This window comes from Heloderma suspectum, chromosome 1 (genome assembly GCF_057233095.1).
Source record: "Heloderma suspectum isolate Gila_16-S chromosome 1, 16-S_ref, whole genome shotgun sequence".
In the NCBI taxonomy this organism is placed as follows: domain Eukaryota; kingdom Metazoa; phylum Chordata; class Lepidosauria; order Squamata; family Helodermatidae; genus Heloderma; species Heloderma suspectum.
In genome coordinates this window covers 16,154,983-16,178,721 of record NC_139458.1, presented here as the reverse complement: position 1 = coordinate 16,178,721, position 23,739 = coordinate 16,154,983, and the positions used below count along the sequence as shown (strand labels likewise).

The 23,739-nt window shown below is 46.0% G+C and overlaps 1 protein-coding gene and 1 long non-coding RNA gene across 5 annotated transcripts in view; one reads left to right on the top strand and one right to left on the bottom strand.

Annotated features, from left to right (window-relative positions):
* The window catches only part of PPP1R36 (protein phosphatase 1 regulatory subunit 36), a 39,818-nt gene that overhangs the window by 5,523 nt on the left and 10,556 nt on the right, over positions 1-23,739 (bottom strand). For 2 of the 4 annotated variants that reach the window (XM_084837039.1, XM_084837017.1), the window contains exons 3-8: positions 23,482-23,577; positions 20,974-21,066; positions 20,260-20,372; positions 15,293-15,359; positions 11,936-12,034; positions 8,949-9,089 (exon numbers count right to left, since the gene is read on the bottom strand). In XM_084837039.1, the coding sequence (XP_084693165.1) occupies positions 8,949-9,089; positions 11,936-12,034; positions 15,293-15,359; positions 20,260-20,372; positions 20,974-21,066; positions 23,482-23,577 (609 nt within the window). The remainder of the gene's footprint in view (positions 1-8,948; positions 9,090-11,935; positions 12,035-15,292; positions 15,360-20,259; positions 20,373-20,973; positions 21,067-23,481; positions 23,578-23,739) is intronic. The other 2 variants (XM_084837050.1, XM_084837028.1) reach the window with 1 other exon arrangement.
* Positions 6,492-19,415, top strand: LOC146356954 (uncharacterized). Its single transcript, XR_014788141.1, has 3 exons — positions 6,492-7,468; positions 12,915-13,040; positions 15,227-19,415. It is a non-coding gene; the product is annotated as an uncharacterized LOC146356954 (long non-coding RNA).

Here is a 23,739-nt window from a genome sequence, read left to right as displayed (position 1 = left end):
TTCAGAGCAGAAGGCAAGTGAGGACTTGGCCTCAACCCATGCCAGGGCACCATGCAAGAACTCAGCTTCTCCTTTACTGCAGAGTCCTGATAGGACCAGGGTGCTTTCTAGTACCCTGTGAACATATGACGTTACCTTGTGCCATGTCAGACCACTGGCCCAGCAGTGTTGTCTGCTCCAGCTGACAATGGCTCTCCTGGGTCTCAGGTGTGTTTACAGCCCAGCTACTTCAAATCATTTGACTAAAGATGGGTGGAATTGAACAGGGGACCTTACACAAACTGATGCACGTGCTCTAGTCCCACAGGGGCTCCCACCTTTTTGGGTCAGTGGGCACATTTGGGATTTTGATGGTGTGTCATGGGCACTTTCACAAAAAGGCTACCATGGCAGGGGGGACTTGCTTATCCATAAAATGAATGCCACGGAGTGGCGTGGCAAGGTACAAAACACTAATTTCTCAGAAGGCAAACTGGTAAGACTAAAACAAAAGTAATTTGCCCAAGAACCTAGGTACAAAGAAGAGGTGCCGGGGGTTCTGAGCTCCAAAACACAAAACCACTCTGCCAAAGCCAAATAAAGATGCTGCTGGAGGACAGCACTTTCTTTGCAACGTGGCAACCTCCCAGTGTAAAATATAAAAAAATAAAAGAAATAAAATTGTAATCAGGAGGGGCAGGGAACAAATGCTCCACAGAAGAAGGCAGAATCTGAGGGCTGAAGACAAGGAGCTATCCACGTTACATAGAAGTTCATCACACAGAGCTTTTATCCTGCTACTGAGATGGCTCTCTCCTGGAAGTTTGTGGGCTCTTTCCATGACGCTGTTAACATCCAAGGCACCTCCCACAACTTCCCCCAGCCTATCTTGTGTTTTCCCCAAATGCAAAAAATGTGGTATTTTTTCCAGCCCATGGAACAGGAGTGCCATGGCCTCCCTGTGAAATTCTCCAATAGCGGAAGAAACCGCTGTGTGCATTTGTTTTCAGTTGTTGGGGGCACGGTCAGGATGACAAAGGCATGAGGATGGGAGCAGGATTGCACGGAAGGAGACCTGAGCAGATTTGACAGGCGCGAGGGCAAGAATCCCCTGCCGATTGCAACTCCTGCCTCCGCATTTCTCAGTTGGAGGGAGAAGAGGATAAAATGCCTACCTATAATGAAAGGAGACACATCTGATCCCCCCACCCCACCAAGCTCAGAAGCAACGTCCTCTGCTGTTTCAGAGCACCCTATTAAGTTCAATGGGGCTTACTCCCAAGTAAGTGTGCCAAGGGTTGCACACTTACAGCACAATCTTACGTTTTATGCCTACTCAGAAGTAAGTCAGAGGTTTCCTGGGGGCTGCGAGAAAACAGTACAGCAAAAGTTAAGCTACGAAAACAAGATTCCCCCTTTTGCACACATGCCAGGGAGGGAGGAAGGCGCACCCTCAGTTCATACCATGCGGTTGCCGTGTAAAGAAGCCCTTCCTAATCCCGCAAAGAAACCGAAAGCAGGAAGCTCCGGAAAGGATTTGGGTTTTTGTGGGTCTTTTGCTTCATGTAGAGACACCCATAGAAAAAGGGCTGGTGGAGATCTGATTTTAAAAGCAAAAGCTTTTAAAAGTGCATTGGTGAGGAGCACAGAACTCTCCCCCTGCAAGCGGCCTACCTCCCTGTGAGCATTTTTCTCTGAGCTGGGGAGCCTAATACTGGAAGCGACCCTAGCTGAGATAAAATGCTTGCGGGGAGAGGGGCCGTGGAGATGTAGGCCATGGGAGGGAGGAGGGTTCAGCTCCTCTCACCTGCATGCCCAATTTGTTCTTAAAATCAGATCCCCTCCTCCTCAAGGATCGAAGCAGTTCCGTATGGACTTACCATTGAACTACCTAGTTTGGCCCTGAGGCTTTGCAATGGGAGGTTTGCTTATTTTATTTACTGACACACTGTATTTTTATCCTGCTTTTCAGATGATTATTGTCTCCCAAAGCAGCTCACATCAATGAAAAGAGAGAGCCAGGCCCTGCCATCAGGCTTACACAGCTAGAATGGTAGGATGCACAGGGGAAGTGGAGTGGCAGTACCCAAGAATACCTCAACAGGGGAGTGCCAAAGCCCACACATGCAGCGCAATGAGGTGGTAGAATCCAGAGGGGAAAGAGGGCTCTGCACTGCTGCAGTTGGGGGGCAGCCACCCTTTTTGGATGCTCTCCCATGATTAAATAACAACAACAAGAAGTCCCTGCAACTAAGAACAAAAAGCACCCTAGCACATCAGGGAAACAGCTCGGCTACAATCTTCCTTCCTGATGTGCTAGAGTTCTACTTGCAGAGACTTTTTTTGCTGGGGGGGGGAGGCTATGCGAGTAGCTTTCGAAAGAATCCCCCCCCCCCCGGAGCCGGAAGTGGTGCAGTCCATTCTGTCACCTCATTCCGCTGCATGTGTAGATCGGGCCCTAGTTCTTGCTGAATCATTCCTAATACATAACAAGCGTTATTGGTGGGCTAAGGATGGTCCATCATGGCCCTCAGAAATTCAACACGCAGAGGACCTGGGACAGCTGCACACCATCTTTCAGCTCCTTGCCGCCATCTTTCGTCGGGTGACCCAGGGTGCTTTCTGACAGAGAGCTCCTCGTGCTACCAATCAGAAGGCACTGTGCTGCAACTTTTCAACAACATGGGAGGGTTATGAACAGATATGGTCATCTGGACCCCCCATAACATTCCAGGAACAGGGCAGGGTGATGACTCAATAAAAGCCTTGACTGGAAGCACCTCCAGACCCAAAGGTGGGCAAAGGCTCCTTCGCATCTAATGTCTGTATAGACCCAGCCTTTCCCAACCTGGTGCTCTCCAGATGCGTTGGACTGCAACTCCCATCATTCCCAGCTATTGGCCGTGCTGGCTGGAAATGGGGAGGAGCAGTCCCACACAACGGAAGGCTGGTATAGACAAAGGAATTTTGGTAGGTATAGCTTGGCATGAGGAAATCGATGGAATACCTTCTTCTAGACAACTATACAAAAATGTCCAGAACTTGAGCACACTCCGGGAGAGAGCGGAGGACAGGAAGGCCTGGCGTGCTATGGTCCATGGGGTCACGAAGAGTCGGACACGACTTAACGACTGAACAACAACAACAACGCCATCCTCCTTTGCATCTCTTTTTACAATGCTCCTCGGAATCCTTCTCCATTGTCATTCTGTCTCCACTTTTTATTTCTTTCACCCCTGCCATTATTCCTCTCCCAGCTCCACACCCCATAACTCTTCTCTATCTTTTTAAGACAGAGCTGGCCTGTCCCCAACTGCATGGTCCTTCTCACTGTATTTGATTCCTCAAACCCGCCTGCCCTGTGCCAGCAAGGATGTTTTCTGGTTGGCTGCTCTCCTGGGAAGAGAAAGAGAAAGCACACGTGGATGCAGTAGAAGGGAGCTCAATTAAAGGTGTGTCTGAATCAAGGGCTTTCTCTTGTCCTGGTTTAGCACGTCAACACAAAACCAAGAAAATGGAAGGAAAAAATAAGGCATTATGTGACATGAGATTGTGAGCATCCATTTTACCACAAGAACCTTGTGCCTGGTCAGAGAGACAGCCCCACAGACAGCCAGTCGCACATAGAAATCCCAGCTGGTGCTGGATGTTGGCTGGATCAAGCAGTGGCTAGAACGCTCGGGGGCAGAGCGCCTGCTTTGCATGGTGTCGTGGAGCGAGGGCTCGCAGGGACACAGTGCTGGCACGTTTTTATTAGCAGGGATGCTGACAGCATCTACCCCCCAGCCCAGAATTCCCTGTCCCCTCTGAGCTTAGCTGCAATTCTGACAGTAAGGGGTGGGGGGATGAATTTTTCCCAACAATATACTGTTCCCTTTTGTAATGCCAAGTATTTTGGGGTGGCTTAGTCGTGAATGGGAAATTCAGACCCGTGAGCTTTATAGAAGACCTGTTCCTGGTGGAGATGAAAACTGCTAGAATTGGTTTGCTGATATGGACCAACACAGCAGCCTGCATTTTTGGCTCTTCTTGGGGCCATGGCTATGGGGACTGTCATGATGTGTGCCTGCACTTCCAAATTTACCACTACACCACTGCGTAGAACGTCCCAGGTTTAAATCCCTGGCATTTCTAGTCAAAAGGAATGGAGTAGCAGTTATGTGAAAGACTTCTGCCTGAGATCCCACAGAGCTGCTGTTGCCAGTCAGAGCAGGCAACACTGGGTTTGATGGGCCAATGGACCAGGTAATGGGCAGCTTCCTATGATCCAGAAATAGGTGCTGCCATCTCAGTTTTCTCTCCGTGCAAACTCCAACTGGCTCTGAGTTGGCACCTGTTGTTTGTAACTTTACCAAACCTTGCATGAAGTAAGAGCGCTACTACCCAGACTCCCATATGGGCGGGGGGGGGGGGCGCTCTGGGGCATCCTCTTGGCTCACGTGCCCCTCCGTGGCTGTGCTTGTGCCCCTTCCGCCCCAAAATGGTCATAAGGGCTCTCCAAGGTTAAACTGTGTCCAAGCAGAGAGCTATAAGCGTTAGCTGGTGCCTGTGAAGGAGCTGTTGCCTCATTTATGGGAGACAGGCAAGTACTATACAGAGGAAATGGATGGTCTTCCTTCCTACCATTTTTTAACTTATCTGCCACCCTGAGCTTTGCTTTTTGAGGAGCTCAATGCTTAAGAAAATATGGCAGTGACTGTCATTTTAATATTACTACTTTTTCAACAAGTCTTTAGGATAAAGAGAGGCCAGAGGCAAAGGAGGAGAGGGACACCTATTTATCTTTAATAGTTACATAGAATTTTGTCTAGTGCAGCCTTTTTTGTCTGTGCAAGGCCCCTGTACACCTTTGCCTGTGGACACCCAGGGATGCAGGGATGTGATCAGAATGATTCCAAATATTGCCACAGCTGAGTGAGGTTTATTGCTTTTATGTACAACATGTTGCAGGAACAGCTAGCTGGGGCTGACACCTTCAAACCAAAGGAGGGAAGGCACCAACAGCAGGGGGAGGGGAGGGGAGAGGAGATGAAATCTCAAGCATGTACAAAAATAAAGGTGAGGGAGTTGGTCCAAAACTGTTATTTTTCTGCACACTTGAGGTTTCATCTCCTTCCTTGCCCCACTCCTGTTTCTTTATTGGCCTGTTCCTGCATTTGTAACTTTTACCGTTACCATTCCTGCATTTTTCACACTGATTCACTTCACCAGTCTGGCAGCTGATCTCTCTCTTCATCTAGCCTCCATCACCTGCAGAAGTCACTCAGGAACAATAGTTATTTTGGGTAAACCATTAAAAGCACTATGGTGTTAAAACATGAAGTCGCGACCGTGCATAACCCCCGCCCCGCATCAATTCCGAGGAGCGACCATGGGAGGTAATGGAGGGATAAACTGCAAGGGGTGTGTGAGAAACTGCCTGGCAAAATGTCATCCAGTGGACGGGGCGGGGAGCCCTCTGTACTAGCAGCAGAAAGCCTGTAGTCTCCCTTCTGAAAAGCTCACTTTGTCCATAATACGAGGATGCGGGATAGCGAACATGTGATATAGCAAATTGTCTCTATAATGGGCGGGAGGGAAAGGTCAAAGGAGACTCCTACACAACCCCAGTAGCTCCTAAAAGCTCAATTGGGTCATAAAACGATGGAGCGGGATAGCGAAAATGTGCAATAACGAAATGTCGCTCTGTTACTGTGGGGAGGATAGCTCATTTACAAGACTCTCTCCTTCCCTAAGGTCTGACAGCACTTAGGCAGGGTGAAACTGACACACCACACACAACATAAGGTTGAGGCTTTGAATGGGGAGGTGGTACATGGGAAAGCCATTGCTTGTATTCATGGATGCAACATAGCGAAATTGTGCATTAATGGGGCGCAGGAGCATCGCTACAGCTCCTTTAGTGAAAGATATAAAAAAATAAACAAAAATTTAGTGAAAGATATAAAAAAATAAACAAAAAGCACAGCAAGCAAACAACATTACTATAATATCAGAGGGATGCATGAGGGGCCAGGGAAACAGTATAGGAAGAGTAGGGGATGGAACACATGGTTGGCGAGGGGTTCTCTGATGATGCTAGACGCAGCCCAGAAGCAGTGCAGAAGCAGCACAAAAAAGCAGATTCAAGTACCATGTGACCATTGTGGAGAATCTTCACAGCACCAGTTTTGTACCAGTTTTGTACCACTCTTCATGGGATAATTTGCAATAGTGTATCACCAAACAAGAAGGTTTGAAGTGCTGTAAAAGTGCGGGAAATTGGAGAGCGGAACAAAAGCAGTGCCACGAAGGATTTGCTCTGGGTCTGTGTTAAAGGCACAGGAGCAGAGCCAATAAAAAACAGCAGCGCTACACCCAAGGCAGAAGAGGAACCTAGAAATTACCCCTGTACCTTTAAATTTGTTGCTGTAGTTTCTCCTCTCTACATTTTGTTCTAGTCTTTTCCCCTTCCTTCCTCCCTTCCTTCCTTCCTTCCTTCCCTCCTTCCTTCCACCCCCTCTCCCCCATATGGCACAGCTGGAGTGGTGCTTGCTACAGCAGGCAGGGAAGCTGAGCTGGGGAAAACCAGGCGGAAAGCACCAGGTGTTGTTTCATCTCCTAATTCAGAAGTGCCTTAAAACTAATGAGGGAATTTCTGGATGGTGAGCTGGTAGCTCTGTTGGGATAGCCAAATACACCCTGGGCATGGAAAATAGCCAGGCTCTTGATTCCACAGGTGCACCCTGATCCAGAAGACTATCAGCCATGGCATGCAGGGACTGACAAACACTGCTCTGTGATCCTGCCGAGCTTGCTAGCCTCCGCTAAGGACTTGCTGGAAGAACTATTCCTGCCCGTTCAAAGGCTGTGTGCCCTGCTGCTTCAGCTGGAATCATCTCCGCATGACTGGGCACTGCGTTCCAGAGCAGCCCTTGCTTTCTGGCTGGCAAGCTACAGCTGTAAGGGTGCAGACTCCTCTTCTCACCCAGACAACATATCTGAGCCAACTTTCCTCTCCTCGCCTTTCTCCCTGCTGTGTTGTGGGCTTTCTGCAATGCACAGGCCCTCCTGCCCTTGCAGTTCATGCCCAGCGAAACAGGAAGGCGATGCACAAAGGGGCCTTTTGCACTGAATGAATAACAGGCCTGGTTTCCCATGCTGAGTGAGTGCCTCCTGCCAACAACAAAAGCAGGAGCTTTTCCATAGGTAACCAACCTGAAAAATGATGGTGATATTATTATTTATTATTATTTTTAAACAACCCGGCCTTCACATTTGTCCTCAGCACTAGGACAAAGGTCAAAAGACGGATGTTCAAACTATATCCCGAGACATACACCTGACTCATAAATACTTCAAGGAAATGACCTTTCAAGGATAAACTCGGCATTGCATATCAAGATACGAGACTGGCTCTTCTTCCCTGCTTCTCCTCCCCTTTTCCAAGACACACGTGGGAAGGTGCCCAGGAAAAGGAGGTGGCCAGGGAGAGTGTGATCTGAAGGAGGTAAAGTATGCTGTGCCTGTTGGATTGTGAGCAGGGGAAAAACTCAGGGCCTGGCCTGCTCCTGTGCCTTTAAGAGCAGCCTGCTCTGCAAAAATCAGCAGTGATGGTGTTCACAGCATGGGGAGGGATAAGGAGCCTGGCAAGGGTGGCCGATCAAGCTGCTGGTAACAGCTACAGAGGCCAGTTGAAAAGATGGCAGCCTTGTGCCTGAGAGATTGCAGGCTAGGCTGGGGGAGGAAGACAAGGATGGATAGGGGGGCAGGGGAGGCAGGAAGGAGAAGTGAGGGCTTTGTAGACCAGAGCAACTGGGAGAAGCACTAGGCTTGGGTCCTTGAGTGGTGAGTAATGTTGCCAGCTTAGAATCCTGTAGCCGTGCCTTTAACAGGCATTTGATCTGCAGCAATTGGCAGGAGATCATGCCATGAGAAACTTCACTTGAGGATAATCGGTGTACAAGCAGCCCTGGAGAGCCAGGCATAGGGGAGAAGCAATGCCACAGGCTGCTACAGCACTGGACCCTATGGGGATTTTTGCACGTGGCTCTTAGGCTTAGGTTGGAACCAGTGGAGGCCAGTGGCTCCGATGTCAGTGGGGCGGTGAATCCGCTCCAGGTTTCAGGCAGCACCAGTCAGAACTCTAAAGGAGCTATCCAAAGTGCTTCTGTACCTTGGAAAGCTCCTTTAGAGTTCTGACTGAATCTCAGCAAGGATTCACTGCCCCACTGACATCGGAGCTGCCAGCCTCCACTGGTTGGAACTTTGGCAACCTCCATGTCCCCATGGAGGCACTGCTTAGCGCTCAGCCAACATTTGTTAAAAAAAAATACACACAAATGGGGGGGGGGGGATTTTTACTACCCCAAGCCATTTTCCAATGCCCCACAACCAGAAATGTGTCTTTGGCCTCAGAACAAGTATGTTTAAACTCAAAATATTAGAAAAGTATCAAACTGTCAAGGTAAAACTTTAGGTAAAAAATTATTAGTATTAGTATTATTAAGAACTAATGGCTCTGGACTTACGGGACTGGAAAAACACCCCACAACAAATCCGTCTCTGGTGACATAAATATTCCCCAATGAAATCCCATGGCTTGTGCCACCCTACTCACCCCCAGTGATCCTGCTTCCCTAGTCCAGTTTTCTTCAGAAAAAGCCATGGGACATTTTTTTACACAGGGCTTCTCCTAGGCATGTTCACCTGCAAGTTATGCAGATTTACTTCAAAGCAAGCCCTGTTGAATGTGCTGGGCCTTGCTTCCAAGTAAAGACGCAAAGGAGTGGCCTCCACATCTCCCTTCGGTTTCAATGCTCCGGTGGCATTGGCCAGTATGGTTTTGCCTATCCACCTAGAAACTACTGTCCAACTTCCCTTCTCCATTTCCTGTAGGCATTTGCTTCGCAAAGCAGATGCCATGACACTAGCTTCAGACTGGCATTCCCTCCAGAGGAAACATTTCGTAGGCACAACCGTTTCCTTACTTTCCACAAGCCATATGATGCTGCTCAGACATCCCCAGTCCAAGGATAAGGATGCAGTACATCTCAGCAAGGTGCTTTTTGGTCACTGCTAACTTAATTTGGTTCTCCTTCATTTCTTTCCTTTCCAGGATGCTCGGCTTCCTGTTTGACAAAAAAAAAGGGAGGGGGGGGACTATAAAAGGTCAAGGAATCTGTTCTGTGTCACATATTCCCAGTCTCCTAAACATACTTAGGAGATCAGGGGCATTTACATCTGCACTAGGAATTTCTGGTTCAAATAAAAGAAAGCCATGTGAAGATTATATCATAAAATCATAGGGCAGGGATGACACACCCCAGATTGCCTAGCAAGACTCCAATCGTTCAGGAGATTCATTACACCCAGGCTGTCATTAATAGAATTAAGTGATACAATGGGACGTTGGAGGCTGTGATCACAAACAAGGAGCAGGAGGGAGCAAGGTGTACTGTGGTGGAATGCCTCCAGACAGGTCAACAGGAGAAGGAGGAAACATTAATATCAACATTTCCAAAAGCCTTGGTTTGAAATACCATCAGGGTCACCACACAAACAAAACAACAGAAAGGTAGAATTGGAGCACAGCATATAGTTAAACTATAGAATTCGCTACCACAAGATGTAATGATGTTCACCAGCTTGGATGGCTTTAAAAGGGGATTAGACAAATTTATGTAGAATAAGGCTATCAACAGCTACTAGTTGTGATGGCTATATGTTACCTCCAGTATCAGAGGTATTTGTACACCAGTTGCTGGAGAACATGAGTGGGAGGGTGCTGCTGCACTCATGCCCTACTCGTGGGCTTTGCATAGGCAGATGGTTGGACACTGGGTGAAGAGAATGCTGGACTAAATCGGGCAGCCTTTGGTCTGCCCCAGCAGGGCTCTTCTTATGTTCTTAACCATTCATGGCATAAAGCACACCTACTAATTTAAATAGGGTGTGTTTATGACTGAATTCCACGTGCAAAACTGTAGCCTTCATGATCTCATGAACCCCCACTGACATCTCTGGGAAGCAGGCAGGCCAGGGTTATTTGCCCCATTTTGCACATGGAACTACAGAGCAGATACTTAGATCAAGACAGTGGATCAGATGGCTTTAAAGAAAGAGGATCAGGCCAGGAGGAGAAGGGTTCTAGCCATTTTTTCAAGGTCAGACATTACTCATCCCTGTTTTTGACTGGGGCCAAAACCACCAGGTCCTGGGGAAAGGTTCAAAGGGACCAGGGGATGCAGAAGTAACCTCAAGCAGTCATGAAAGAGCGTGAGAGAGGCAGGACTGATCTGCAAACACTAAGAGGTGTTAGCTTGAGCCTCCTCACAGAGGAAGAGGCCAGAAACACCTGAGGAAAGAATGAGCTCAGGAGGGAATGGGAGGATGCAGAATGCATGGGGTGGAGTCCAAGGAAGTTGTCTGGGACTTCAAAGGTGCCCAGCATCAACAAGCAACTGCAGAATGGGGTCACCAGTCAGAGGAGAGTGAATAACACTGCAGTTGAAAAGCTCCTGGAATTTCTTAACCATCCCCAAATCACATGGAATGGCCTTATACTGCGTCAGGCCTTTGATCGATGTAGCCCGATACTGTTCGCTCTGCTTTATGGCATCTCTCTGAGGAGGGGCCGTAGCTCAGTAGAAGAGTACCTGCTTTGCATGCAGACGGTCCCAAGTTCAATCCCCGGTAACTCCAGGTAGGGCTAGGAACGAATCCTGCCTAAAACCCTGGAAAGCTGCTACCAGTCAGTGTCGACAATACTGGGAAAGACGGACCAAGGGTCAACTCAGTATAAGGCAACTTCCCATGTTTTTATTTCTTGGACTCAAGATGTCTTTTGCAACTGGAGATATAAACTGGCACTGCTGGGCGATTGAAACTGTGGCCTGCTAAAGTAAAACATGCCCCTCCTAAGCATGGCAGGGCATTGTATACTCTGTGCTTAAAAAATAAAATCAATATTCAGTACCAAGGTGATCAAAGCTATGGGTAGGATCTAACCCTCATACAGCAGGACTCCGCTTGGGCAATGGGACTTCCCCATCCTCTCCACTCCCTTACAGCCCCCCACGCATGCCCCAAATCTGTTCCAGGGGGTCCCTTAACCCTCCAGGGCAGACTGGGGGCTTTAGGAGGGGCTGCAGTGGGAGATTCATTCTGCTTGTGGTTCCCTCTCGCCAGCGGAATACCACAATTGGATACAACCCTATGTGCCAAGAAATGGTAATTTCTGCAGCCTATAAAGATTATGAATACTTAGCAAATGTTAACATGCTTATTTAACAGATTTTTTAATGCTACTTCTGCTAGTCATGGAGAGGGGCAAAGACCTATACAGGGCAATGAAGCGCTGCCCTCTGACCACTGGAAATCCTGCTTGTCCTCTTCTCTGGCTACTGAGGACAATTCCCACACACTTTAGTTTCAAGCCTAACTTTCCAGTCACAAGGACAAGAAACTTCGCACCAACCCATTTAAACTCAATCGACCCTGGTTTGACAGCCATGGCTTACTCCCAAAGAATGGTGGGAATTTCAGTTTCTGTTAGAGATTCTTGGTCAGAGATTCCTAGTTCTTCATAGGACAGTTTCCCAGGGTTCCTGGTGTAGGAGACATGAACTTTAAAACAGGAAAGGAACTGGTTTACATTTGCAATGTAGAGGTGCCCTTCGGATGCTGTATTCGAAACCCCAATTTTTGAACTTGTTTGGCATTGTGGAATGCAACAGGCTAGCGTGATGGCACAAGGCTAGTGCATTCAGGGCTACCTGACCTCAAAATCGTATGTAAGCAGCTGTTGCCAGCCCTGCTTTGATGGAGGAAGCCCCCTGCGCAGCATGACACAGACCAGACCAGGAGGGACTGTGGGCACAAGGTCTCAGGGAGGAGATGTACCTGTGCACCAGTGCAGGGACCTGATCCTATCAGCTTCATTACAGGAGTCACGTATTAAAGCAATTTTACTTACCCCATAAAAGATTTGGGTTTCATCTCCAGGGTGATTTTTTCCAAATAAAAAGAGATATAGTATAGTAGAGCCATGAGGAAATCATCCAGCTGCTTACACCTAGTTTAAAAAGTTAAAAATCCCATAATGTCACATGTAAACATCACAATGGAGCCATTTGTGGGGGGCGGGAAGGGCTCATCTTTTGTTAAATTCTGCCTGTTGTGCAATGGTGTCTAGATTCTGGGTACTATTTATTGTTTCAGGAGCAGTTGTTTTCTCCATTCATCTAAGTAATGGACATTAATTGCACCAGCTTAGTTATTGACCATAATTTTGTCAGTGACTCAACAAGTCCCAGGTGTGTGCCTAAAGTACTTCTAAATCACATGACACAGTTTCTTAAATCACTGCACATGCTTCCTGTCCCCTCCTGGATCCAGCATAAGCACCGTGTCCTTACCTTGAAAGGTCTTCACGGCCTTGCCCACCCGACTTTCCTTCTCTCTCCACTCTTATAGCCCAATAATCCCCAATCATGATCTTCGCTCCGTCAGCTCCACCACCCTCTGCCAACCAAATGCCTCCTGTTCTCTCAAGAGACTCCACCCTTTCTCCCTTGCTGCTTCGGATGCTTGGAACAGCTTTCAACACCTGCATGATGGCCACCTCTCTTTCTTCCCTCCCATGCCTCCCCTAAAATCACATTTTCCATGAAGCCTTTGGCACAAATCCCTCATTTCATTGCCCTACTGCAACTCAGCTTAAGCACATGCCACTGAAACAACTGCAGATGTCTTCCCCATCTACCGCTGCTTCCACTTCCCTCCCCGTCCTCTGTTGTTCCACCTGCATCGAAATTTAGACCGTAAGCACCTCAGGGCCAGGACCTGTCCTGTTTTACTCTGTAAAGAACCATGCACACGGATGGCACACAGTATAAGCAAACAAATAAGTATGTGCACATGGCAGTTCTGACCATTTCTCCTTCCTGTTACAGTTCGTTGCCTTGCTTTGGATATCACTTTGAGGTTTCCCACAGCCCACTAAGTTGATTTTGGGGGAACAGGCACGAGGAGCTGCAATGGGAAGGAGAGCTTCCATGCCTCTAGAGCGCATGCAGAAGGTAATGCAGAGGGCTTTGGATCCTGGGCTTTCTTTGTCATTCAGCCCCAGTAGGAAGGTTTTCTGTTTTTCTTTCAGTGTTTAGCAACTAAGGGTGCAATCCTCTGCATGTTTAGACAGAAAAAAGTCCTACAGCTCCCAGCATGCCCCGTACTGGCTGGGGAATGCTGGAAGTTGTAGGACTTTATTCCATCTAACCTTGCATAGGACTGCACCCTAAACTTCCTGTTTTTACATATGGCCTCTTTCATGTGTTACATATTTTAAAAGAGTACCTGTTGAATATTGTATGCAGGCATATAACAGAAATGGAATGTATGAACGTTGCAAATATTATATTGGTATGCTTGCCAGGGAACTGGATCAGGCCTGGGTTAGGTAACATAGCAGAGTGACAGAATGGACTGTACCAGTTCAGATTGCAGTTTGAGGGGAGATGCCATTTTTTAATGTTCCCCTGTGTACAAGACTCCCCACAAGTAAAAAATGAGCTAGTTGGGCTAGTTTTCTACTGTGAGGGTTGCTGTTGTTTTAAATGTAGGGCAGGGGTGGGCAGATGGTAGAGCTCCAGATGTTTGAGACTGCAGCTCCCAGGGGCCCCTGCCAGTATGGCCAATGATCAGGAATGATGGGACTGAAGTCCAAAACATCTGGAGATCTACTCTCTGCCCACCCCTGATGTACAGGGAGTATTTAAAAATGACAGTACCTCGCCCCTCCACAGCCTAAAGTGCTACAGCCCATTGCTTCAGGAGTCCATCACCTCTGTTCTGCTGAATATGTAGTCCATGGCCTCAGTGGCAAACAGAGTGGACTCGTGGGCAGGTGGTGCCAGGTACCCTGTGAAATGGCCCCTTGAAGGGGAGCTAGCAGAGACAAAGAGAAATTACAACCTACAGCATTATATATTAGGGTCAAGGAACTTAATCATAATGCGATTTTAATATACAGGAAATTGGCCCTTTCGTTGATAGCAATCCCTGCTTAGCCAAAGAGCTTACCAGTTGACCTTGGTCTAGCTACTCTCTCAGCCTAACCTACCTCACAGGGTTGTTGTGAGGATAAACTGGGGGTGGGATTACTGTACATCCCCCTGAGCTTGTTGGAGGAAGGATGGGGTGAAAATGTAAATAAATAAATAAAGGTTAACTTTAGGGTGTTGAAAAGTTTTCACATATATTATGTACTTATTTATTTAGTCGATTTATATACCACTGACCATATTTAAAATTATACTGAAGCAGTTTACAAGAAAATTGAATACGTTAAAATACATTATGATATACATTAAAATACAATTAAAATACATAATAATTGCTAAAACAATTGTATAAAATGTTTATATAAAACATTAATAAAAACATTAAAACCAAAACAACACCATCATTGCAAATGAACAAACCGGGCAGCACAGTCACTCAGGGAACGCCTGGGTAAAGACCTGGCTCTTTAGTTGGCTCCTAGAGCATGCTTCAGTTGGTGCCTTCCAAATACCAGGGGGGAGGTAATTCCACAAGATGGATGCCACCACGGAGAAGGCCCTGCTTCCTGGTTGCTGCAAGATGGCAATCTGCAGGTCTTGGTACAACCAGCAATACCTCCTCCAACGATCGTAATAATTGCACAGATCTATATTGTGGAAGGTGATCTGCCAGGTAACCTGGTCCCAAGCTGTTCAGGGCTTTATAGGATAACATCAAGACCTTGTACTTGGCTCAGGAGCTAACAGGTAGCCAGTGCAGGTGTACTGTACCTATATTATAGGTATATTTATTTATTGCATTTATTATGAAATAAATACATAATATTGCATATTATCCCAGTAATCATCACAACAGCCCTGTAAGGTAGATCACTATTATTATCCTCATATTACAGCTGTCTGTGGCGAATGCTTGCCTCAGGCCACCTAGTGAGTTCCTATGTCTGATAGACTTAAGCTTTCTTTAACTGAGCGAGAGCCCCGGTAGGACATCCTTGATGCTTAAAGTGGGAGCGTACCAAGGAGCAGCCACATGTAGCTCACAAGGGCACTTGCCTGATGGTAGTATAGCTGGGATTTCTGCCACTTTTCCTATAATAGGATTATGTATGCCAAAGAATCCTCTCAGGATTAAGGTCACGATGACAGCAAAAAGAGGATTTAACCCCCTGCATTAATGTCTCGCTTCTTACTTGTTTTACAAGGTGCTATTTAAAAAAAAAAAGACTCCGAGGCATCTGACCGTAAAACAGAAATACCAAACTGTGTACCTCATAACTATGGAGAAAGAAGCGAGGCGAAATGAATCGTCTTCGTGTGCCAGAAACAAAGCAGCATCTGAAACATCCAAAGTAAAGGAAAATTAAAAAACCTGTTGTATAGACCTGTGATGTAAGCTGAGAAGTAATGACTGGCTCCAAATCACCCAATGAACTTTAAAGCTGAGAGGGCTATTTGAACCCAGGCCTGCCCAGTCCAGTTGGGCACGCTGTCCCTGCCTTTCCCAACCTGGTACCCCCCAGATGTGTTGGACTACATTTCCTATTATCCCCAGCCAGCATGGGAAGGCTGTTATCCATTACACCACACTGGCTCTTTTGTGACTGGACTACCTTCTGTTTCTGATTTGTTTTGACAGAACTGAAATCCGTTTTTGTTTTAATAACTCAAATGTTACTGGTTTTTTAAAAATAGGTTCTCAGTGAAACAGTAAAACAACAACATTGTCCTAACAGATATCTCCCTGCCCAGATTCCAATCATTCTCGGGGGCAGAGGGGTAGAGGGAGAGATAGAAACTAGAAGAAAAGAAAATGCTGCAATCCTCAACACAGTTACTAGGAATAAATACCACTGAATTTTGTTGGACTTACTTCCAAATCAGACTTTTTTAGGATTGCCCTGGAAGAGTAAATTAAGAAAAAGGAAAAGACCCCTTTAAACCTCGGCAAAAAGCAAAAGTAGTGATGTTAGCTGGAAGAAAAATTCCAAAATCCGTATTACCATAATACCTTTATTAGGTCAACTCAAGTTCACAAAAATGTATCTTCATCAGGCACAATGTTAGAAAAAGCAGGTTAGGTGGGGTGGGGTGGGTTGGGGTGGGGAGAGGAGAGGAGAGGAGAGGAGAGGAGAGGAGAGGAGAGGAGAGGAGGAAAAAGCTGACTCAGTGTTGAATTCATGAAGTCTGCATGGTCAGAATCTTAAGATGAAATGTGGGAAGTGGCTGCAGACAGTCACATTAGCCTGTGATGGTTTCAAGTTGCACCTGGGATTGCTGGGACAAAGAATCAAACAAACTATGGTTGAACTGCCATTTTTGAACATATAAAATCCAGCTACGATTTTCTCCTCTCCCCACCACCCACCTAATTCTTTAACATCTTCCCTGATGAAGAGATCTGGAGAGCTCGAAAACTTGCACATTTCTTAGGACCTTGAGTTGGCTTAATGAAGGTATTACACTAATATGGATTTTGCAGTTTACCGTAAATTGGGAAGGGGCAGGGGGCTCTTGCTTTATTTCACGTTGATAACAGCATGCCTTTTTCCTGGGAGCACACGTTAAGACTAACACTGGGGAGAGCCAGGCTGAAATCCCCACTCAGCTCGGAAGCTCACTGGGGAACTTTGGCCAATTATTCATATTCTCTCTCTCTCACTTGCTCTCGCTCTAAGCCTAGCTTACCTCACAGGGATGCTGTGAGGATAAAATCTCCTTGATTGTCTCTGGCTGTTTTAAATTGCTGTAGATATATGTTGTTGTTGTGTGTGCCATTTGTTCTATGTCATTATGTGAATGGTTTTACACTTTATATCATGTATTTTAATTTTTTTTTTTAATTTCTGTGAACCGCCCAGAGAGCTTCGGCTATGGGGCGGTATAGAAATATAATAAATGAAATGAAAATGGGCTGGGAGAGAATTGTGCCCACCGTCCTGAGTTCCTTGGAGCAAGGGCAGGATAAAGATGCAGTTAGGGCACAATCCTAATCCACGTTTATACAGAAAAAAGTCCTACAACTCCCAGCATTCCACAGCCAGGATGGCTAGCTTTTGAGTTGTAGGGCTTTTTTCTGCCCAAACATGCATAGGATTGTACCCTAAATAAAATAAATTCCATGCACGCCATCTGTTCTCTTCTGTTGTGCTGAGCTTGCCTGTGCTCTTGTGGACAGAACATTCCCACGAAAGGATGGTGACTATTCAAGCAGGAATGTGCCACTGCAAGACAACCTTGAGCCGATACTGCTTCTCTAGCGTCAATAATGCTACTACTTGGCCAAAGGGCCCGAGACTGTTGTACATATAGGAACATATGAAGCTACCTTATAGCGAGTCAGGCTGTTTATTTATTTATTTATTTCATTTCTATACCGCCCAATAGCCGAAGCTCTCTGTCCTTCTCGCTCACTGTTCGCTGATTGGCAGCAGCTCTCCACAGTCTCAGGGAGAGAAAGGTCTTTACCATCACCTGCTACCTAATCTTTTTACCTGTTGATACCAGGGATTTAACGCAGGGCTTTCTGCATGCAAAGCAGGTGCTCGGCCACTGAGCTATGTGCAAATAGAGTGAAGGGGGATGGATGCATGTCACCAATTGAGCAGGCCTGCAGTGTGTTGGAGGCGCACCAGACTCGCATCCGTGTGCAAGTACAGGCTTGGCCTAAGGGGATGAGGAATAGGCAGTAAAGGGGTATAACACAGGCCTAGTTTTCATGAAGGTGGTAAAATTGGGTTTAGGCTGTATCCCTTTATTAATGTTTATTTACAACATTTATGTCTACATCCAATAAAATATCTGTGTGGTGAACAATAAAAAAGTGATATGATTATGATTAATTATAATAATAGAAATACAGAATTAAACCTTTAGACTGCAGGTGGGACTCACATGATTGATTGAGCCTCCATACAAAAGTATTCCCTGCACATAGAAATCTAGCAAGACAGGGAGAAGGATGTTAGGGCCAAACTAGACATGACATTAAATGCATGCTTGCATTTAATACCCATGCCTTTTAAAGATTCAAATAGCAGCCCCAAACAGAGGGCTGATAATGACTGGGAACACAGCAGGCAGTGACAGGAAGTTTAACACTTTCCTCTCATGCTGTGGTCTCAATGAAAATTGCCCACTGATCCCAATGGGACACTGTCATGGATTTCAGAAATAGATGACTTTGCTTTATTGGACATGCTGGGAAGACTATTGAAAAAAATGCTAAACCACCTCTCTGAAAACAGTATAAGATATCTTATTATGAAATACAAATGCTAAATATTAATGATTATTAAGAATTTGAAAATGCAAATAAGTAAAAAGTATTGTATGAAATTGTATTAAAGAGAAGATATAGAGACACAAGCAGGTTCACGATGAATTCTGGGTAACTGGCATAAAAATAATGGTCAAGATGACCTGGATAATATTCGAAAGAGAAAATGTGGATTTAAAGGCCTATCACTTGGGCCAAAAGTTTGTTTGAGTAATGAACAGGTGTGAGACTGTATTATTCCAGGTCAAAAGTGTACTTTTGATAAGTTTTCACTTATCAAATAATGAGCAAAAAATATTGTGTAAGGTATACACATCAAAAAGCTTGATATATAGATGTCTAGAAAAATTTATGTACTCAAGTTTAATTGGCAAATTTTGAGTAAGGAATTATCTTCTGAAAGGTATAATTCAAAACTGATATTTTCTAAGCCGAAGAGTGTACGTCTAAGCCTTTTATGCATGTTCTAAATTTTGAGAACATTTAATAACAATGAGATAATTAAGACTGTGAGCCCTAATTTATGGGACAGTTGATAATATTAGTTATGAGGTAATTTCTACACAAACAGTATAAATATGTGTTGATTTTACAATGCGGGAGCTTCTTCTTAGAAGCTCACCATGCCCATGTACCTGTTAGCTGAATAGCCTATTCAGTATTGAATAGGGAACTTGGTACTTAGGAGATCTCTCCATTTCATAGAATCATAGAATAGTAGGGTTGCAAGGGATTTAACGCAGGACTTTCTGCATGCAAAGCAGGTGCTCGGCCACTGAGCTATGTGCAAATAGAGTGAAGGGGGATGGATGCATGTCACCAATTGGGCCTACAAGACCATCAAGTCCAACCCCTGCTCAATGCAGGAATGCAAGTCAGAGCATCCCTGACAGGTCGCTGTCCAGCCTCGTCTTGAACGCCTCCAGTTTTTAAGGTATTAAGATTAAAAGTCTAAGACCAAGAAATGTTTAAGAAGTTCTATTTCTTTTTAAGCTATTAAGGTCAAAGGAGCTTTAACAACACTCTGTTTAAGAACAATAAATGTTTTAATGTCAATATATACATTTTAATGTGATGTTCTAAGCATATGGAGCAATAAAAATAAAACATGGATCAAAAAAGATCTTCCTGTACTAATTCTTGTTAGTACAAAACCTGGATTGGAACCCACAAAACAATCTTAGGTGTAAATTTGTTTAGAAGTATTTTATCTGCTATTAGGTGGTAAACAGACAGCTAAATGCTCTCAAAGTACTGAACTACAGACAGATAGCTCAAAGTCCCTAAACTGCAACAACATTCCTGGGAAGCCCTGGGTGGTTGATGGTCCTGCCTGTGGGCGAGAGAATGACCTCACTAACCCAGCTGGAAGATACCATAAGGTTATTTCTATGTCAAGGAGGGGTAGAAAGTAGATTGGGATCTATTGGTAGATCTCTAGATAATTTGCAGGATCAGCAAGGGTTCCTGACTCCCAGTTGTGTAACTGCAGCAACAACTGAAAAGCTTTATCCCCCTTCTAAATTAGGTTACTGAAAAAGAAAGTTTGCAGGAAATCCAGGAATTGATTTTTTGTGTGAAAGGACTTGTGAGTTGGTTCTGGTACCAATCACTAATTCCTGAGTATGTGTTCTGACTGAGGATCCTTTTCCTTAATTCTTACCCTATGTCTGCCTGCCTGAGCCACTATTATGCATCTGGCTCCAGTTGGTGGACTTCAGGGTTCTAGTAAAAATCAAAGTAGATCCCACAAGCCTGAAGTCTGCCCAACCCTCTTCTATGCTATCCTTTGATGATTCTTAGATACGTTGGATGCAAGCCATTTAGGCCATATAAACAAGAGTTGTGGATTTAGAATAACTCTAAATCAGAAATCTAAAACAATCCCAGGTATGCCCAATCGTTCTAGGTGATATAAAACTACTCTGTAATTCAATGTGAACACCCACACTTACTCACACTTAACATCTTCTAGAGTAATCAATTCATTTTGCCCTCGCTTCACCAATCGAGGTGTTTTGTCTTCTCGAGTAGAGGTTCGTATAGCAAATATATCTCGAAATGTACTAGGTCTACAAATAAGATTGGGAGGGAAAAGAGCATACATTGCATTTCTTTAGACACAGAAAACAAGGCAATTCTGAGTAACCCAGCTTACATAGAAAAGAAAGACTTGGGTTGAAGGGGACCCCTTTGCAAAAGGGAGTGAAGAAAATTCTTGGTCAGTTTTTAGAACTTCCTTCCTACCATACCTCTGCAAATCTTGCTCAGCATGTGCAACCAACTGTGGACCAGTTCTCTCATCATTTTGTGGGGTGGATGCCTTCAAAGCACAAATGATAAATTGTGGGAGAGGCATTACTGACCACAGGTGGAAAAGAGGGACACAGAGAACACCATAAATTTAGAATAGCAAATTTAACAAAACAAAACCCCTTTCCGCACATGGAGAATGATCAGTTCATTCCACCAAACATGGGTGCATGGCAGCAGCAGAAGGGGCACCTCTCCGCTGATCCAGGAGCAAGAATGGAAGGTGGCATCCTTTGCTCTCCCGGTCCTCTCTCACAAGGCAGCTGACATTCCATAGCCATTGTGAACGTTGTTGTTGCTGTTGTTATTACATTTCTCTCCCACCCATTTCCCTCTTACAAGGAACCCAAGGTGGCTTACATGTGGTGTGTTTCCACACTATCGGCTTCACTTCTTGTCCAACTTTGTTGCGATGTTTCCCCAATTGCATCTTCTCTCGCGCGTTTCCATGTCCTAAAACACCCGGTTTATCATCGTTGTACACTGGGGGTCTGCGCTGTTTCCACAGAGCCCTAATCACGTAATTTTCTTGATGGCCAGGTGGAGTCTTTTTGGAGTGGGTTGCGTCTGCTTACCCCATCTGTTTTCCCGCCTCCTCCTCTTTCCAATTCCCCCCTCCCTCACCCCTCAGCCCTGCTGAAGTTTCCCGCTCTGGGCAGTATCTTCCCCCGCCTTCTGAGCCCTTTTTTCCCCCGTTTAGGTAGTTTTAGAGCACTACTGCGCATTAACAACCCTGCGAACTCGAGTTTTTTTTACAGTCAAGGCATGCAGCCTTTCCATGCCCCCTTGTGAGCAGTTACTCCAACTTGAAAAAACTCGCTAAAGGCACTATTTCGCTTTAATGTAACCACAGAGAAGCAACCAACTGCCTCAAAGGGATTCTGTCTTTTGAGCCCTAAAATGAAAGGAAGGGAATGTAGACAGTACATTCTGTACTCCTGTTCTTTGACCCCTTTGTGATCAGTGGATAGAAAGGGGCGGGGGGCTGGAAGTGTAATGTTGGTCCAACAACGACGTGCTGATACAGAGCTCCCTGTCTTCGCTAAGGTGACATTCCTCCCCTGCACGCCTCTGTGAAGCTGCATTTGCTGTTCTTGGGTGGGAGTGCCATGTGGATGCCTAGGGTGGACGGACACTGAATGCACAGGTCAATGGTGCGTCTGTGTGTGGCTCTTCCTCCCTTCCTGCCTGCTCCCTCCAGTACGAGTGCTTAATAGTTATCCCTGCTCCAAAATGGCGGTGGAAATTCAGGAAAAAATGGAGGTGAGGGGTTGGGTCAATGAGGTCACGGGCAGGTGAGCGACACTCCCACAAGGGCCGGGCTAAGATAGCGAACCCAGTGCGACTGCGGAAACAGGTCAGTAACGGAGCCGCGGTAAGCTGGAAAAGTCAGACTATAAGCAGTCTCAGAAAGAGAGGTTTTTCAGCAATAAAATGCGGCACTGGGGCTGAATGGCAATGACGTCATGGAAACACAGCGACCTCCCCACATAGCCAGGTTGGAGTAAATCGCCGGTGGAAACACAGCCATGGTCCTTCTTCCTCTCCATTTTATCCTTACAACAACCCTGTGAGTGAGTCAGTGACTGGCCCAAAGCCACCCACTGAGCTTCATGGCCGAGTGGGGACTAGAACCTGGGTCTCCCGAGTCCCAGTCTAACACTCTAACCACTACACCACACTGGCTTTCATAGCGAGTGTCAGCACAAAATGGCTGCCAGGAGGCGTGCTGTTTCATAAAATGGCTGCTACGGGAGGCATGGCCAGTCACAAAAATCTCATTTCTCCAAAAGCAAACTGGTTAGACTAAAGGAAATGTAACTTGTCTAAGAACTTAAGTACAAGGCAGAGGTAGGGTTTGAAACCAAATACAGATGGTGCTGGAGGGGCAGCACTTCGCTTTGCAGCGTGGCAACCTCCCAATTTAAAAAAAAGATTAAATGTCAAGGAATAAAATAAAAATTAGGAGCGGCAGGGAGCCTAGCAGGCAGTGAGATCACCTCCCTGGAGACCCCAGCCCATGTTACTGACGCCTGCAATAACATCTTCAGCCACTCAGGGCAGACGTCCCTAACAAGCACATAGCTTTGCAGACCATATAGTCTGAACTCAGGGGAGATTATTAGGCCAAGGGATGAAGCTAGAGGCTGCCCCTCCCCACTGCTGTGGGGGAGGGGGGCCCTCAGGGAAATACCGTGGACAAACCCCTCCCTCGGGCACATATAGGGGAGCACCAAGGCAAGGGTTGTGCCTAGGGGCGTCACTGGGCATAGCTTCACTCAGACATGGTGGGCAGAATGTGGCCAACTCTGACAGCTGTGTAAATTTGCTTGAACGCTTCACTGTATCAAACAAAAGGCTATTCCAACCCATGTGAAACCAGGTCCATTCACTAGTTAAAAATAAAACCAGCAGCAGTTAAAAATTATTTTAGGTCTTCGCTCGATGCCAAAAAGTCAACAAAGCAGGAACCAAACAGACCTTTCTAAGGGGGGGGCCTTCCACAATTTGGGGGCCACCACAGAAAAGGCCACCCACCTGAGTAGCCACCCACCGAATCTCAGTATGGGGTGGCACTTGGAGCCTAGTCTGCTCTACTCCAAATTGCACCAACTCTCCAAAATCTCAGGTAGTGGACTTTCACATCACCTGCTCCCTGATCCTTTTAACAGGAGACACCAGTGGAACCTGGGACCTTATGCTTTGAGCTACGGTCCCTCCCCAAAGGTACAGCCGGTGTCCCCCACCCCCACAACCAGGCAGGGCTCGTGCAGGATTTGAACCCAGGACCTCTCACACCATAAGTGAGACTCATACTCCAAGACTACAAGCCATGTTTGTGTACTGATGGTTTTTTAACTAAATCACCTCTCCAGTGTTTTTGATCCAGGCTCCTGGAAGTGAATGACCTTGCCTTTCTTCATCTTCTCCTTAAGTTCCTTGGATTCCTCCTTCGGCTGGGCACTGGAACATAAAAATGAGAGGGTTTCTTTTAAGTAATACAAAATGCACTTGTGCATGGCAATGCATACAAGTCCATGGTAAACAGATACATTTCTAGACAATTAAATAGGGCCTTGCTTTTACTACCAAGTGAGAATGACTGCCTCGCCAATCTGAAATAGC